Genomic DNA, 18,663 nt, shown 5'->3' on the forward strand with positions numbered 1-18,663 from the left:
TGCCCAACCAGTCGATCGCGATCGACAGGTAGATCGCGGGCTGATTTCAAGTAGATCTTGATTAATTTGATGATTATTATTATTTTATTTTTTTTGCTAAATCAACTCTTCCTCTCTTTGTTAACTACAACAAGCAATGCTGTTTGTTATTTAAGATGAGGTCGGACTCGGCACTGACAGATTTGTGTTCATTATGCTGCTTTTATAAAGCCTCAAATGACGGCTTACAATATACAATTTTGTCTGGTAGCTCTCGGGCTAGGTGGTAAATAAAAAAGTAGATCTTGGTTCAAAAAAGGTTGGGCACCCCTGCACTAGGTGGTTCATTATTTTAATTAATTTAGCCTGTGAGCCAGCCCCTCGAATATTCCATGTTATAAATTTAATAGGAAGCATTTAGTGTTTGTGTGTATATACAGTATGTGTGTATGGTCGCGCACGAGAGTGTGCATTTATATGCGCATACAAGTGCCTGTATTTGCATGTGTGTGCATGCATATGGTTGTGTCTGCGAGTTTGGTGTAGATATATTTAGGGATGGGTACCGAATTCGGTACTTTTGAGGTACCGAACCGAAACACGTCGGTACTACAGAGTATCGAATCAAGTGAGAAACCGATTTTTTTTTTTTTTTTTTTTTTTTTATAACTTTTTTCTTTTCATGTCAACGTTCACACGCACAATATATGCTTACCTAGGATTTGACTTGATTCAACAACAAAGCAGTCGGAGCAATGACAAGCCGAAAACTGTCGAAATTGTAGTTATTTGAAGTTTGGATCTTTTTTTTACGACTGAGGTAGATAGATTAAATTTCTTGAGACTAAAGTACAGAAAAAAGGTACCGTTGGGTACCGGTATCGATTCACAGGTACCGGTATCGGTTCAAATGTGAAAGGTACCCATCCCTAGATATATTGGGGGGGGGGGAGAAGGGAAAGAGGGAGGAACATTTAAAGTTGTTGTTGAACAGGGAGGAGGAGACACTAAGGGAAGGGTACAGACAAACAAGACAACAAGCAACATTAAGACGGCACATAACCGGAGCCCATTGCTCCGTTCTATCATTCTGGCAACTTGTCAGCTAGCCATGTGTCCCGTGAAGATAATAATCAATAATGATAACATTATAAAAAGGAGAAAAGAAAGAGAGAAAAAATATATACAATAATAATAATAATAATAATAATAATAATAATAATAATAATAATAATAATAATAATAATAATAATAATAATAATAAAGGAAATAAAAGAAAGAGAACAAATTTAAGAAATATATATACCGGTATATATATATATACATAAACAAATAAGCAAGGAAGTGGAGAGATATATAGTCGATATCAATTAGCAGTCCAATAGGGATAGGGGAGAGCAGATGTAGAGTCATTGTTCATATTCTGAGTCGCGCAGTTTCTATGTGTAATGTAAACTCTGCAACGGGTCCAATCGTCTAACATGCTTTGCATCCTCGCCATACTGGAATGCCCACGTCGCGCTAAAACCTTATGTAATGTTAACCGTTGATGTAGCCTCAGAAAGCTAACGTTAGATCCACTCCTAGCAGCCTGTTGATGTAGATTCATCAAGCCAACGTTAGCTCCACTCTAGCAGCAGCCCCCTCCCTCCCTCTCTCTCTCACTCTGTCTCCCCCATCCCTCTCTCTCTCTCTGCTAACAATCCTGATTCGATTCTTAAACCTATTAAAAAGGAAGATATTGATGGACATTAGCTATAGTATAGCTCAGCAGCTGTAACAGAATAATTTTATTATTTTTTATTATTTACGGTTTAAGTTAAGTTAAACGACCAAAAAAGCCAGCGGTGCACCGACATAACAAACTGTTTACTTGTGTAATGATGACATGGTTCCTTTTCAAACTGTCGATAGAAAGGGCTTTAAAGACATGGTCAAAGCACTGGATCCAAGATACGTGTTACGTTATCTGCCTGCAGACACTTGAGAAAAGGTTTTGCATTTTTCTATTGCAGTTTTGCACAATAAATGTTCTTAAAATACCTCTGTACTATGTGAAATATGTCCTAGTAATACAAGAGTACAGTAATAGCTGCCATACCAGTGTTTTACCCCTTCAGAAGCATTTATATAGACATTTTAAGATAAGTTAATATACCATGATATATACCGTTACCGTCTATGCTTCAAATTATACCGTGATGTGGCGCAGTGGGCAAGGCGCTCGTCACTAACGCAGAAGATGCTGGGTTCGAGACCAGCTCTCTGTGTTGCTTCCGGCTTGGCTTGGTGGGAAAGCCGGTGGGTGGGGATCGGACGTTGTGGACAGCGACTCCTACAGGTCGGTTGGTGCGCTTGTACAGCAGAATCAGGAAGTATCGGGGGCAGCGTGAGCCTCCCACGTAGGCCTGTCACGATAACACATTTTGCTGGGCGATTAATTGTCCCAGATATTATTGCGATAAGTGATATTATTGCAGTTTTGAGAGGAATTCTTTTTTTGAGAAATGTATTTCCCAAAAGTTTTCAATCAATTTTTTTTTTTACTAGTATAATGATAATAGCATAATAATGCAAGGAAACCGTTTCAAAGTGCAATAAACCTTTATTTAACATTGGAAGACATTTTAAATATCCTAAATTACTACCTAACCAATCAGATATGAGGTAGCGTCAGAAGCAGAGTAACCTCGTTCCCAGTTTTATCTCCGTGAGAGCAATGATAAAACGAGCAGAGCAATGTGTGTGGACAAGAGGCGGGTTGCTACGTTTACTGTAGGAAGGGGCTTTTAGACCCATGTTTTTATTTTTTGCTTCGAAAAGAGGGACATCCTCTCAATATGCGGGACGTGGGACATTAGGTAAAATGACTGTGCAGTATACAACCAAAAGCGGGACACCTGGTCACCCTAACTGTGGCTTGCGTTTGTTTACTGTGGCTCGCGGATTATGTGATGGGCAAGCTACTTGGAAAATGTAGTAAGCTACACTACCAGTTACTCTCGATTAAAATATAGCTCAACAATAATCAAATAAACACAAATATATACTATCTCTATTGGAATGGAGACTTTTCAGCACAGGATAAACTAGGGATGGGCAAAAAAAACAGATCGATTGATCACATGATGTACTTGAGTACTCGTGGAGGAAAACGCTGTACAAAATAAATGTCTTTTCCTGTGTTTTAGACTTTGCTCTTTTATTTTGAAACCCACCGACCGGAAGTATTGTTGTTATTATCCTAGCAGAACCTATGAGCGGACAACTTGTGTCGTCCGGTTCTGTGTTTTTGAGCTAATGATAAAACAAATGTTGAGATTGTTGGTGAACAACTAACTTTAGGTTAGTTTTAACGTTAGCTACTAACGTTAGATGCAGCTACTACAGGCAATCAACGATGAGGAGGAAGCGTCATAGCATCAACGCTAGATCTTTAATCTTTATTTAGCAGTCCAGTTTCTCCGGGCAGTAGCGTATAGCGTTTGTTCACGCTACATCACTACTTGGGTCTAAAAATAGCTACACTACAAAGAACGCTACTTGGTTCAAAAGGAGCGACGCTACCATCACGCTACTGAGAAATGTAGTTAAGCTATGTAGCGTTGCTACTGCCCAACATACGCATGGTGCTCACAGGAGCTCCCGTGCTGTACTCTGTAGTAACGCCAGCGGCCCGCCTCCCCACACGGAGAGGTACTGGTTCCCGCCTCATTAAAACAAACATGCAAATAGCAATTAATTGCGCCCATCAAAATCATTGCATTCATTTTCATTATTGCGCGATAAATTGATTTATTGCTTATTGCAACAGGCCTCCCACGCGTTACTCCTCGCCACTGAGCGATCGCGCTGTGCAGGTGAAAAGATGCGACGGCTGCCTCCTCGTGTACCGGAGGGGACACGTGATGCAAGGCTTCTATCCTCACTGCAGCCGGCCAGTGGGAGGCATGGTCTAGCAACGTTCGAGACAGGGGAGGGCAGAATTGGATAATACAAAATTGGGATGGGAGAAAAATAGAAAATGGGGAGAAAAAGTAGATACAAAAAATATATATATTATACCGTGATATACATTTTAGACCATACCGTCCAGCCCTAGTATGGACGGTCGGCCAACCCGGAAGCACCACAGCTGGATTCGATCCCACTGTCTCTGTGGTGGTGGGCAGATGCTTAGACCGCTGCGCCACCCGGCCGCCCCCAGTTTACAGTTTTTAATGAAGTGAAGTAGTAACTTGAAGTACGGTGACCTCACTGTGGTGCAGGGTCTCGCCCTCAGCCGACTCATCGCTTTCCAGTGACTTAGTTGGTGGCTAGTAAAAGATCATTAGAATCCCCCTCGCTGCACGGTTACCTTCTCGCCAACCTTTTTCGTCTTGTGTTGGTGTTCCCCCTCCAGCCTCACCCGACTCCCCGGACCAGGCGTCCGAGGCTGAGGAGGAGACGGTCAAGCAGCTGGACGTAGAGCAGGTCGAGGAGACGCCCCCCAGCACGGCCACGTCTGCACAGGAAACGTGCACCACCACCACCAGCAGCCTCCACCCCGGTGCGGCCCAGCTCCCGCCTCCACGGCCTCCTCTCCTCCCAGACCCTCCTCCGCCCACGGCAGAGGACGGGGCTCTGCCAGAAGCCGATTCCGACCTTCCGCCCCTCACAGGTAGGATGCCGTAGCAACAGAGACGACGAGGTTCTAAATGGAGGAGCACCTCATGCCAGATCTCCAGAATCTGATGCGAGTGCACGACGTACCGATCCGAGCACTTCTTCAGAACTAACGCCGTCGACTAAAGACGCACTTCTTCAATCATTATTATCTGAAATGAAGAGAAAAACATTGGAAAAAAAACTATAACCCTCCTAACTAACCTTACTGTCATCCTAATATACTAACCTACACTGTAGCACTCAACACTTTGATGAACAGTGTTACTCAGCTGATAAGAGTTGTGCCCTTCCTGCTGTCTTGTTGTACAAAACTTGTAAGTCGCTTTGGATACATGCATATATAAGAAATATAAATTTTTAATTGTCGGAAATTGGTTTTAAACCATAAATATTGGATCCGATTTTTTTTCTATAAAAAAATGCATTTAAAAGTGAATTATATCCATTTAAATGCCCTTTTTAAAATGAAAATTGTGCTTTTGCAATGTCTGTGGGAACCCTGTAACAAACTGACTGCATCGGGCTGCGTATAGTACGCTATAAATAACAACATTAAGGATTTGATTATGAATTTTGCCCTGTCGAATCTAAATGCAGAGGTTGTTTTGTGTAAATCCTTTGGGGAGAAGGAGTTGCTTTTGCCTTCCCGGATCTCTCCTGGTGCTGGTAATGGACCGGGGTGATGCAAACTGGCCCATAGCGTTCAATGTATTGACGTTCGCACACACCTCGCATAGCACGATTCTCACACTCCGTTTAATCCATGTCTATCGTAGACTAAATAAAATCTGCAATGCGCCCAAACTGCAGACTTAAGCGATGCTGGAGAATATTATGTGATCTAGCTCGACTTCACCACTTACCAGTAGCCTAATAGCCATTTCCCAGACTGACTGACCTCCCCTGGACAAACTAAAATCAGTTTAGATTTAAATGCAGCGGGCATTAATTACTAATGTTAACTGTACTTGATATTCCTTATTAATATTGGTGTTTTATTACCGTAAATGGAAATCTTCAAAGGCCAGTTATACAAAGGAAAGCACTCCACACACTTAACGTTAAACCAATCTGTCTCTAGGTGTCCTGAATCGGGGTGGAACCAGGTTTTTTTTACACAAACCGTTTCATCCCTAGCGCCACTTTGTATTTGTTCATCTGATCAAATTATGCTCTGACCATTGGAATATTTGTTCATTTGAATAAAACGGTAATTATTATGACAAAAATAGAATGAAGAAAGGTAGTAGTAAAAAGAAGGCATTTTCATTGGAACAGCTTAATTCCCTGGTTATAGAGTACACATGCTTAACCCTTTCACTACCACACTACAGAAGGTTAAAAACCTTTCCACTACCACACTACAGACGGTTAACCCTTTGGTAGTGTGGTAGTGAAAGGTACATTCTCACAAATGTATCAGTACTAAATACCTATATGGCCCTATACCATAAATGTCATGTATGTTGTGTGTCATAAATGTCTATATGAATTGAAAATGGGGGACCCTGATGGAAACAAGACAAACGTCTTTTTCAGGTCTGCATCCCCTTAACAATTGTGTGTATTGAGCTGTACTGTATTGTACCCATTCTGCAATCTGTTAAATAAAGTTTTCATTCATTCATTCATTCATTCATTCAAAGGCTTAAGAGCCAGATCATCACCTCTACTTGTATCATCATAACCTTGCACTGGGAATATAATGTATAGTCGGAGTACATGTCTTTCTTTTTCCTCTGCATTTGCCCCGGTTCTCTTTCCCCTCTCATTCCTTTTGTCCTCTCATGCATCCCTGTGCATGGCGCAGCCCCAGGGTCCAGTCCAGTGGTGGCCTACGGGGACGGCCCTCCCACAGCAGTACCGGCGGAAGGGTCCTACGAGGAGGACTGGGAAGTCTTTGACCCGTGAGTGGATATTGTATGAACACTGTTGCCATGAGGTCAGGTTTTTAAGATGTCCTTATCTGATCGGTTAATTCAGTGTCATCCGTACAAGAGCAACTTGGGGTCCAAGTAACGTATAAAGTAGGGATGCTCGATATTGGCTTTTTTACCTATACCGATATTGTCCAACTCTTAATTTCCGATACGATATAAACCGATATCAACCGATACCGATATATGCAGGGTTTCCCCCCCAAAAAATTGAATAATTTCAGGTAATTAACATTACAGAAAAAGAAGAAAAAAGAAAGAAATTGAAAACCGATACCGATATTTTCCGATATCACATTTGAATGCCGATATCGGCCGATAATATCGGACATCCCTAGTATAAAGTAATGTTCAATTCTGTGAAGGAGGCTGCCTTTTAGGGCTTAATTTTGGGCTAATTCTGTCTACATTTGACATTTAGTAATTTAGCTGACTCTTTTATCCAAATTGACTTAAACATTGTAAACGACAAGTCGGCAGGAGGGGTACATCTCTGGCAGCTAAGGGTCTGGCATTGTTCGTCAAATAGTATCGAGCGAGCGGTCGGGTGGCGCAGCGGAGATTGCGCTCGTCGCCAATGCAAGAGGCTGCGGTCTCGACTCCCGGAGTCGGCATTGCCTGCGGCTTGGGCCGGTCGTCATACTAACTCGTTTGGCTAGAGTTAGGGGGAGGGAAGTCGTGGGTGGTAATCTGGCGTTGTGGACAGCGACGCCTACTGGTCAGGTCTGGGCGCCTGCTCAGCGAAAGGCAGGAAATGGTGAAGGCAGCGTGACCTCCCATGCGTTACGCTTCACCAATGAGAGTCCTCGCTGCCAGGTGAAAAGAGAGCCACTGGCTGTCTCCACATGTGTCGGAGGAAGCATGTGGTGGACTTCAGGGTTCCCTTGTACCGACCAGTAGGAGGAACATGCGCACAACAACCAGGTAGGGGAGGGGGGGAATTGGCATAGCGACTAAATTTGGATGGGGAGGAAAAATAGAAAATCAGGCAGAGAAAAAGGGGATTAAAAAAAATAGTATCGAGCTTGACTGCTACACTCTTGAGTGCATAGTATAGACATATTAGCATGATATATATATATATATATATATATATATATATATATATATATATATATAAGCATAGTAGTAGGGTACATAATAGTAAGTCATTTTTAAGCACTATAAGTCTATGCAGCGCTAATAAGATGAGAGAATTGTTTCGACAATGTACTAAATGCAAGTGTGATGTTGGGATTTGCAGGTACTTTTTCATCAAGCATGTTCCTCCACTAACTGAGGAGCAGCTCACCCGTAAGCCTGCCCTGCCCCTGAAGACACGCAGCACGCCCGAGTTCTCTCTGGTGCTAGACCTGGTGAGTGAATGTAAAAGACACACACACACACACAGGCCTGCCCTGCCCCTGAAGAAACGCAACACGCCCGAGTTCTCTCTGATTGATGGTAAATCTTCCAGTCCTAATACCAGTTCTTCTGTATTGCCGTTGACCTTTGAGAGGTGTGTTCCAGATAGTTCCAAGGAAGTCGTGGAACATCAGGAATCGTACACATTAGGGCTGCAACGATTATTATTAAAAAAATCGTTGACGAGGAATTGTTGCGTCGATTAGTCATAAAAAAAAAATATATATATATTATTCTTTTTATTTTTTTTATTTTTTTTTGCACTACCTATCTTTGTGAAAGTGGCTTCTCAGCTCTGGTCCAGCCAGCTGAAGACTTCTTAGCTTAACATAACAGACCGACAGTAAGTTTGGGGGAACTAATGGGATAACTGGGGATGTTGTTTGGTCCTGACAAGAGTCTCAAAGCAACTCTGAGGTCATGCTCAATGTCCAATCTGTTCCTCTGCTCTGTCTTCAGCTGGACCAGAGCTGAGAAGCCACTTTCACAAAGATAGGTAGTGCAAAAAAAAAAAAAAATTATAATTTTCTTTTTATAATTTTTTTTGTTATATATAATTGTTTTTCGATTAGTCGACTAATCGAAAAAAATAATCGACAGATTAGTCAACTACCAAAATAGTCATTAGTTGCAGCCCTAGTACACATGCATCATCTACTGGAATTGTACATGCATTTTACAGTTTACTTCACACACACATTCATCGATTCCTTTTCCTTACCAAGCCCACTGTCGTGGAAACCAGAGACTGCTTAGGTCTTTTGATTAAAGTGCTGCAACATAGTCAGGGACCGGTTAGGAAAAGTGGTTTTAAACTGGCTCCCTTTTTCTTAACTTAAATCACACTTCATTTTGCAACAGAGTAGCCTGATTTATGTTCCGTTTAACCTTTGTGATTGACATCTGCTTAAGTCCCATAGACCTTTTGAGTACTTCCTACAGAACATCTTGTATTTCTTCTTGATTGTCTTCTAATATTTTCTTTCGCCTCTGTTTTTTTAGGATGAAACGTTGGTGCACTGCAGTTTAAACGAGTTGGAGGATGCTGCGCTCACCTTCCCCGTGCTCTTTCAGGATGTCATTTACCAGGTATGTGCTGGTCTCTCCTCCCAGGTGCGTCTCCACACGGTGTGTCAGTGCTGTGCCAGTGCAGGAGAAGCGGCTGCTCGTTTGTATTCCTCAAATCAATCACGATCATCCAGGGTGGCGTTGAGCACAACAGGCAGCTTGTGAAATAGTGTCGGGAGAATTCCATCATGAGAGAGTAGCCTGCTTCCATCGTGAGAGAGTAGCCTGCTTCCATCATGAGAGTAGCCTGCTTCCATCATGAGAGTAGCCTGCTTCCATCATGAGAGAGTAGCCTGCTTCCATCATGAGAGTAGCCTGCTTCCATCATGAGAGTAGCCTGCTTCCATCATGAGAGAGTAGCCTGCTTCCATCATGAGAGAGTAGCCTGCTTCCATCATGAGAGTAGCCTGCTTCCATCATGAGAGAGTAGCCTGCTTCCATCATGAGAGAGTAGCCTGCTTCCATCATGAGAGAGTAGCCTGCTTCCTTCATGAGAGAGTAGCCTGCTTCCTTCATGAGAGAGTAGCCTGCTTCCATCATGAGAGAGTAGCCTGCTTCCATCATGAGAGAGTAGCCTGCTTCCTTCATGAGAGAGTAGCCTGCTTCCATCATGAGAGAGTAGCCTGCTTCCATCATGAGAGAGTAGCCTGCTTCCATCATGAGAGAGCAGCCTGCTTCCATCACGTCCCTGCTGTGTAGTCTGGCCTAACTGTTTGAAAGGCTTTCATGTTACCACTAGGGCAGACCTGGGCATTGTACGGCCCGCGGGCCGCATCCGGCCCGCGGGATGATTCTGACCGGCCCGCGAAAGATTACATGATAATAAAAATAAAAAAAAAACTTTTTTTTTAAATTTTTTCTTTCTTTTTTTTTACTTTTTTCTTTTCATGTCAACGTTCACACGCACAATATACGCTTAGGAGACATGCTCAGAAGATGTTGGTTCTCTTTGGATCCACCTACATATGTGAACAGACATTCTCAGTCATGACATTTACCAAGTCCAGGTACAGATCCTCTCTCACTGATGAACATCTGGCAGCTGTGCTTCGCATCTCCACCTCAGACATGCAACCTGACTTTGATGGACTTGTTAAAGCTCAACAGAGACTGGATTTCTCACACTGAATGAAACAAAAAAGAACTGAAGAACACTAAAATGTGGAAATATAACAAGTGAAATGGGACACTTGATATATTTTTTTCTTAAATGTTTAATATAGGCATGTAAAGTAAAAAAGGCTACAAAACGGGGACACTTTTCTTTACACAGTTCAGTGACATGTCTTGTTTATTTTTGCTATAAGATGATGTGATGTCTTTAGAAAGCTAAGAAAATCCTTGTTTCAATAGAAACAATAGAAACTCATTATTAATGTTTCACATTTAGTTTATCATTTTGGAAATAAATTCTATTTGAATAAATGATATTTTTGAAAGCTAACCTCACCTTTTAATTGCCAAATAATAACATACACTCTTACCAGGGGTCAAAACAATGCCATTTACTGCTTTTTATATAGAAATAAAATGTATATTATGCATAATTGAGTTTGGAATTTTGGCCCGGCCCCCCAACATATTTTCAGTTGCTCATTCGGCCCCCCGGGAAAAATAATTGCCCACCCCTGCACTAGGGGGAACTACAGTAACAACATGTCGCTGTGGTGGAGGTGAGAACCCCTGCTGTGGCATCATGTTACCACTAGGGGGAACTACAGTAACAACATGTCGCTGTGGTGGAGGTGAGAACCCCTGCTGTGGCATCATGTTACCACTAGGGGGAACTACAGTAACAACATGTCGCTGTGGTGGAGGTGAGAACCCCTGCTGTGGCATCATGTTACCACTAGGGGGAAACTACAGTAACAACATGTCTCTGTGGTGGAGGTGAGAACCCCTGCTGTGGCATCATGTTACCACTAGGGGGAACTACAGTAACAACATGTCTCTGTGGTGGAGGTGGGAACCCCTACTGTGGCATCATGTTACCACTAGGGGGAACTACAGTAACAACATGTCTCTGTGGTGGAGGTGAGAACCCCTGCTGTGGCATCATGTTACCACTAGGGGGAACTACAGTAACAACATGTCTCTGTGGTGGAGGTGAGAACCCCTGCTGTGGCATCATGTTACCACTAGGGGGAACTACAGTAACAACATGTCTCTGTGGTGGAGGTGAGAACCCCTGCTGTGGCATCATGTAACCAGTGGTTCCATTTGTAAAAGAAAATATAAAGAGTCTTCATGTTGATTTTGTCAAGTCATGTTGAATGAAATAATGCTGGGAATGGCTGCGAAAACACATTTATTTATATGTTCCCTTTTTTAAAACAGTGAAACTTGATACCGTTTTATGTCAACATGGTTGTGTGATACGTGTGGTCACCAGTAGTCTGTTGTCTCCCCCAGGTATATGTGCGCCTGAGGCCGTTCTTCAGAGAGTTCCTGGAACGCATGTCTCAAATCTATGAGGTAATCTACACCAGCTGGTCCCTTTATTGGGTCTGGTTTTACTTGTAGTTCCAGTTCTGTTGTGCGCAATAAGTATTTATTGTTGTTCTTTGTCTCCTAGATCATCCTCTTCACAGCCTCTAAAAAGGTTTACGCTGACAAGCTGCTCAACATCTTGGATCCCAAGAAACAGCTAGTAAGGTAAGTTGTCTCTCGATTAATGGATCCCTCTTGTGGGAATGATCTCTCTTTTGAGCGGTCCCGCAACATGAAACACAATACAAAGGAACAACACAAGAACACTTAACACATTCGGGCCCACGATTTCCCCATCATGTGCTAGCACGGCCAGGTTTTCATTACATAGTTTCACTGTGCGTCACCTTGTTTGTAGAGCTAAATCTATATTTTATATTATAGCTATGGATATAATACCATGGTCATTTGACAGTAACTATCTTCCGTTCAAGATGCAAAAAAGAATAATTTTTTTCATGAATACGTTCACGCGTTATCCCGTGGTGAATGAGTATAATTTTAGAATGATCCGGGCTAATTCCTGGGAGGCTGGCTATAGGGCGCAACGTGAAGTCTACTAAAACCATTGGCGTTTCATCCCTGGAGTGGACACGCTATTATTTTCAAATCAAATGCATATGATGGGTATTATGTTTCATCATGAATGCATGAAATGGTGGGGTCGTTTCTGATTAATTGATTGCCAATAACGGCATTCGTTATTACTACAACACACGCCGATCAGGGGGGGATGGGTATGAAAACCATGCACGATCAAGCTGAAATTGATGTCAGATTGTCCTTACCTGTGGTCGGTGGTATTCTAAAAAGAATATTCCCATCTGGTCCACGACATAACCCACCACAACATATGCACTGCACTCTCAATACTGCCTCCTAGCAGGATCTGGCCGGTACTACACCTTCGGAGTCCCAGTATGCCTTTTAACTGCAACATACAGGTCCCTGACATTGAATAGGATATTAAAATCGAATAAAAGGGAAAACGATCCAAAAACGTATATATACATTTTTGGCCGTTAACTGGTTCTGCGCCAAAAACGAGTATACTCGTTATTGCCCGCCATGCGTTCAGCGCCAGAAATGAGGTAACTTGTTTTTGGGATCGTTATTTCGTTTATTCCCTATATCTATTCATAATTCATAGCTGGAGCCTCTGTATACCCTTCAGACCCTGTCTGAGCTGGCAGACGGTCAACACCGCCCTATACTGCCTTGCAGAGCTATTGCATCCCATTGGAAATGGGCTGGTGTGTTTTATGAGCCGATCTGAGCCGTGCGGGCGGGGTTTAAATACTCAGGCGAGCCAGGCCTTTACAACGACGGCATGGAATACTAACCCCGCCCGTCCGTGTGTAACGCTCGGTAATGTCGGGGACCATTTCATGTATGCACGATGAGATATAATAATGATAATCTAGCGTTGATTTTAGGATGATAAGATAATCAGCCGAAAAATTACAACGTGATGACTGGATTACACTAAAATGCCTTTTTCTCGTCTTTTTCCTGGAATTACTCAAAGGCACCCAAACCATACTCTATTCAAAACGGTATAAAACGGAAATGTACGGATGAAAGAACAATCTGTTTTGGGCATGTTGACTGGAAGCAACTCACTGACAGTCGATGGCGTTATTAGACCATAGATATAATATAAGATATATTTTAAACACTCGCAAATGTCGCAGTCTAAAACTATATCCATTGAATAAAGACCTGGCCCCCCTGCTGCTGGCGGTCAATGTGTTAACCGCTCGCGCCCAATAACGTTTACGTGGTTGGCCGCAAAAACTTTAAAGGTGCTATGCATTATAAATGTCATTTTTCAGTCTCTAGCATTGTATTATAGTAATAGGAGTTCGTATCAATGTGTTTTTGGGCCTAAATACTATATTGGCGAATTCCTCAGCTACAGCCCATCCCCTCTTTGCCTCTAGTAAATCAGGTCATGTTGATTTGACGACCTGGTGCACGTCACAGGGCGCTGTTTATAGCGCACGGTGATGTGATTGGCTCTGTGGTTTTAGTAATGCCCGCCTCCATTCTTGCTACCTGCAGGGTGGAAGGCTTGTCCAGAAGATCACTAATCAGCTGAAGCCTGATGCGGTTCCCTCGGTCTTCGACAGACAGACCGGCGTTAGCTCTCGGGACTCGGGAGCGATCGCTAGCTACTTAGCACCAGCCGGGGCCGGCGTTGGCAACCGGGAGCGTCGTTGAGCATTCAGCCTGCTGGCTACCTAGATCCACTTCAACCAGCGTCGCGGAGCATTCAGCCTGCTGGCTACACAGCTTGTCGGTGTGCTAATAGCCTCTGCAAGCTAACGGTAGCTGGCTCCAGGCTATTAGCACATCGACAAGCTGCTGGAGCTCCCGACGCTCGGCTGGTTGAAGTGGATCTAGGTAGCCAGCAGGCTGAATGCTCCGCGACGCTCCCGGTTGCTATCATGTGCAGGTCCTCTTCTCAGACCTGTGTGGCAAAGCACTGCACACGCATCATGCAAGCTACACATCGCTGCATGTTGATCAATGGTGGCCCACTCGGTGCATCACAGTGGGCTACTATTGTGCTAACAACAACCGCGGTGTCCGGCTTGTCGGCCGGCATGAGTGCTCGATTTGGGGTGGTTCTCTCCTCCTTGTGTGCCCCCGTTCTCGCGGGTGTCCTGCCGGGGAGCTTGTGGACGCGACAACAGCGGCGGCCGTAGCGTTAGTTAGCTCATAGCTATTGTGTACCACTAGCGTTACGGCGGGCTCGAGCACCCTACGGCTGCCGCCGTTGTCGCGTCCATGGGCTCCCCGGCAGGGTACCCGTGGGGACGGGGGTGTACAGAGAGGAGAGAACCATTTTGTGTCGGGCGTGCATGCCGGCCAGCGAGCCGGACGTCGGGATATGTTGTTAGCACAATAGCTACCAAGCTAAGCTATGTTAGCTTCTAACGGTGTATACACAATATGTACAACGACACAATGATTTACATTATTACAAATATGGTAACGTGGTTGTGGCTTTTACAAATAGTGGTAACATATATATAGATAGACAGTACTGCTACATCTCTATATTTATGACATACCATATTTGTATGTAACCTGAAACCTAATCTCTGACGGGGAGATGGGCGGAGCTATTTGGTGGGTGGCTGTCACTCAAAGCATTCTGCTAGTATGGTTGGAGCCAAGCCAATAATAGCCTGCTTTCATGAGGCTGAAAAATGCTGGTTTTGAGTACAAGATTAGAAATATAAAACAATGATTATTTTTGGAATAAAAATTACAGATGTGTTACATAGACTCACAGGAAGTGTGTAAAGTTGCCCAAATAGTGCTAGGAATAGCAGTGCATAACCCCTTTAACATAACGTAAACAAAACAATAATTACATGGCTAGATTAATTCAAAGCATGAACAGCTAGTTTTAATATGGGAACATATTGCAGTTTTAAATGCACCAAATTAAGTTAGAGATTTAGTAAATTTTTCATCGAAAGTAGCCCTAAAAAGTGCATTTTGATATGGTTCTAACGACTGCTTCAGATAAGTGTGTTTATCGATATGGTTCTAACGACTGCTTCAGATAACAGTGTATGTTGATCGATATGGTTCTAACGACTGCTTCAGATAACAGTGTTTGTTGATCGATATGGTTCTAACAACTGCTTCAGATAACGGTGTATGTTGATCGATATGGTTCTAACGACTGCTTCAGATAACAGTGTATGTTGATCGATATGGTTCAAACGACTGCTTCAGATAATCGTGTTTGTTGATCGATATGGTTCAAACGACTGCTTCAGATAACCGTGTTTGTTGATCGATATGGTTCTAACGACTGCTTCAGATAACAGTGTTTGTTGATCGATATGGTTCAAACGACTGCTTCAGATAACAGTGTTTGTTGATCGATATGGTTCAAACGACTGCTTCAGATAACAGTGTTTGTTGATCGATATGGTTCAAACGACTGCTTCAGATAAAATGGGTAATTTAAGTAAATCCACTACTTTCTAAAAGCTGACTGCAAGGCAGGAAATTTACCTTTCCACCTAATGGTCATAGTGGTCGGTGGATTCAAAGATTTACCATCACTTTTAAATATTAAACCAGCCATTTCAGATGATAGAATAGAGAAGGTTCTGGTTGGTTAACTGCCAAAGTGTTGAATAGAGTAGACACGTTTACCAAGTCGCAGATCAAATAGACTAGCATTTGGCCAGTGATGGGTGTTAATTCGCCACACTTGCTCACCTGTGTTACCATGTGACTGTTGAGGTGTCTGTTTTGTTGAATTATTTATCATCGAGAATCAATGATTTTGTTCTCTCCCTCTGTTCCCTGCTGTAACTAGACACAGGTTATTCCGTGAGCATTGTGTCTGTGTCCAAGGAAATTACATCAAGGACCTCAACATCTTGGGCAGAGACCTGTCCAAGACCATCATCATTGACAATTCACCACAAGCCTTCGCATATCAGGTGAACACCCAATGCCCAAGACCCAGGACACTAGAATCTATTGGTTGTGACTAGGTTCAACCAAGTTTTTTTTTTTTTTTTTTTTTTTGCTTGTTTTTTTTTTTTTTTTCAAGAGGTTGGGGCGAGGATGGCCCAGTTTTAGATTGGTTTGGTTATCTTATTTTGCCATAATCGCAGAGCATATTTGAAATATGCTTTTGTGAAAAAAGCACCTACGGGAGGACGCAATTTGAAACTGGCCCCAGTAAATGTCCAAAGCACCCCCCCCCCCCCCCCAAATGTACAGTTTCCTCTCCCACAAATGTATATATTCTCTTTTAGAAACTGTCTGTAAATAAACAGTACTGTATATTTGTATATCTTGTATGTCATAAATGTCTGGATGTAACGGTACTGTATATTTGTATGTCATAAATGTTATGAATTGAAAATGGGGGACCCTGATGTAAACGAGACGAAAGTCTTTCTCTGGTCTGCATCCCCTTAACAATTGTGTGTATTGAGCCGTACTGTATTGTACCCATTCTGCTATCTGTTAATAAAATTATCAATCAATCAATAAGGTCAAACGTACAGAGGAGTTACACTCATTATGTGGTTGGAACGAATGGTTTTCTGTTTCCCCAACAGCTTTCCAATGGGATTCCCATTGAGAGTTGGTTTATGGACAAGAACGACAATGAGCTGCTGAAGCTGGTCCCTTTCTTGGAGAAGTTGGTAGAGATGGTACGATTCTTTCTTCTGAATGGCTGCTTTGCCCATTGAAATTACCATAGACACAGTGGGGAAGCCCTAGCTCTTGTAAGCCAACATGTTAACGCTTTTCCTTACTACTATACCAATAGTAAGAAGTACTACGGGCACTACTTAGTAGTAGTAATAGTAGTAATCCTAATACCAGTTGGTTCCTTGGAATGTTATATTGATAGCTAAATTGAGCACATTGCTGGCTAGGTGTTCATATGTGATCTCCAATCCTATTTAATCTGCTGGGTCTGTAATGTACCTGTACTTTGCTAAAGTTAATTAAGATAAGAATAAACGTTATTGTCCCTGAGGGGGAAATTTACTAGGAGCATCAGTGCTGCATCAGTCTGCGATTACAGTGTAAACAAAGAACGATATATATATATATACAATCATTCATTCATTAATTCATTCAGTTAGTAAAAAACTAATTATCTTTGTGTTTTTATTCGCTCTCTGTTTCAGAATGAGGATGTGCGACCGCACGTTCGAGAGCGGTTCCGCCTGCATGACCTGTTGCCCCCCGATTGATCTCTGACGGGGACTTCATGACGGGACACGAGGAACGACTGAACAAACCAACTGACAGACGTGTAAAAGCCCCTCTTTGGATTACAAACTACAACATTGCCATTACTGTTAATTTTAGCCTTTTTTTTTTTTTAAACCCACATTGCTTTTAAAACTACAGAAACGTCACAAAAAAAAAGATTTTTGAAGCAAGATTTGGACAAACCTTTTCTAAATATCCACATGTATAGATGTAAAGATGAAAATCATATTAACTAAGGACAAGTGCAGAAAGATGACTCCTCTTTGACTGACTTTCTCCAGTATTGCGGAGGTGGCTTTTGACTCCATGCTCACTAGAGGAGGGGGTCACGGTGCTGTCTGAATGGACTTGAACGTGTCACCTGGTAAAGAGTCCCTAAACCCTGACCCACCCTGGTGCTCGCTCTGTTGAGACTGACTGATACTCGCAGGCTCTTTCGCTACAGACTAATCTCAACAGGAATGACTGGCCTGTCAAATGAGTTTTGCGCATGTTTGCGTACATTTATTTTTGTTTTCGTTTTTTTTTGTATTTCCATCCCATAGGTTTTTGTCAAACTTTGACCTGTAGCCTTTAGAATCTCATAATGCATTCCTCTGTAGCTGGATTGAGTTTACTTTGTAGGCCCGTATTTCTGGTGAAACTGGTGGTTCAATCTTTTAAACCCTTACTGTTTCCAATAACTTTTATTTTTGCTTGTAAAATGTAATGTTAAAAATGGATGAACTGTATGTTTATCCAATCCTCTTGCGCTTTAGGAGAGTGTGTGTGTGTTGTGTGTGTGTGTGTGTGTGTGAGAGAGAGTGTGTGAGGGGGAGGGTTAATGGGTATATTCCACTGCATAGTCTAATCAAATTGAATGAATCCGGAACTTCCTATATTTCTGTATGTATGTCATATTTTTACACATTGGGGCAGCTTCACTCTGGCTTCAAGGACCATACCAGTCTAATTTTGATTTCTCGCCATTACTGCCATCTCTGTCTTTAAAGCGGCAAGTTCACCCAACATTTAAATTGTGTATATATATATATATAAAATGAGATAATCCTTTATTGATCCCCTTGGGAAAATTCGGGTATCAAAGCACCATGGGGGGGGGGGGGGGGGGGGGGTGGTACAGGGTGGGGGATGCATAGCTTCACAATACAAATACAATATAGTAATATAAAAAGTACAAACACAAGTTCTAGCTGTCTATTTGCCTAGTTTTGGAGATATCTAATTGTTTGGTTCCTGTTGGTTGTCAGTTAAGGCCATGGGTAGGTAGGGAATTTATTTTATTTTGATTTTTTCCCACAGCGACTATGGATAGGGAATTTCTTTATTTAATTCAAAT

At 42.5% G+C, this 18,663-nt stretch overlaps 1 protein-coding gene across 2 annotated transcripts in view; it reads left to right on the plus strand.

Annotated features, from left to right (window-relative positions):
• Window positions 1–18,408, plus strand: part of ctdspl2b (CTD (carboxy-terminal domain, RNA polymerase II, polypeptide A) small phosphatase like 2b) — a 47,752-nt gene extending 29,344 nt beyond the window's left edge. Inside the window, exons 5-13 of one of the 2 annotated variants that reach the window (XM_084308983.1) lie at window positions 4,382–4,639; window positions 6,458–6,554; window positions 7,828–7,939; window positions 8,991–9,077; window positions 11,469–11,531; window positions 11,632–11,711; window positions 15,898–16,024; window positions 16,655–16,750; window positions 17,237–18,408. In XM_084308983.1, coding sequence (XP_084165109.1) covers window positions 4,382–4,639; window positions 6,458–6,554; window positions 7,828–7,939; window positions 8,991–9,077; window positions 11,469–11,531; window positions 11,632–11,711; window positions 15,898–16,024; window positions 16,655–16,750; window positions 17,237–17,302 — 986 coding nt within the window. In that variant the 3' untranslated portion in view covers window positions 17,303–18,408. Of the gene's footprint in view, window positions 1–4,381; window positions 4,640–6,457; window positions 6,555–7,827; window positions 7,940–8,990; window positions 9,078–11,468; window positions 11,532–11,631; window positions 11,712–13,610; window positions 13,736–15,897; window positions 16,025–16,654; window positions 16,751–17,236 lie in introns of those variants that run through there. The other variant, XM_084308984.1, reaches the window with a different exon arrangement.
• Window positions 18,409–18,663: the final 255 nt, after the last annotated feature.

Source organism: Notolepis coatsorum (genome assembly GCF_963971535.1).
Source record: "Notolepis coatsorum genome assembly, chromosome: 2".
NCBI classification, from domain to species: domain Eukaryota; kingdom Metazoa; phylum Chordata; class Actinopteri; order Aulopiformes; family Paralepididae; genus Notolepis; species Notolepis coatsorum.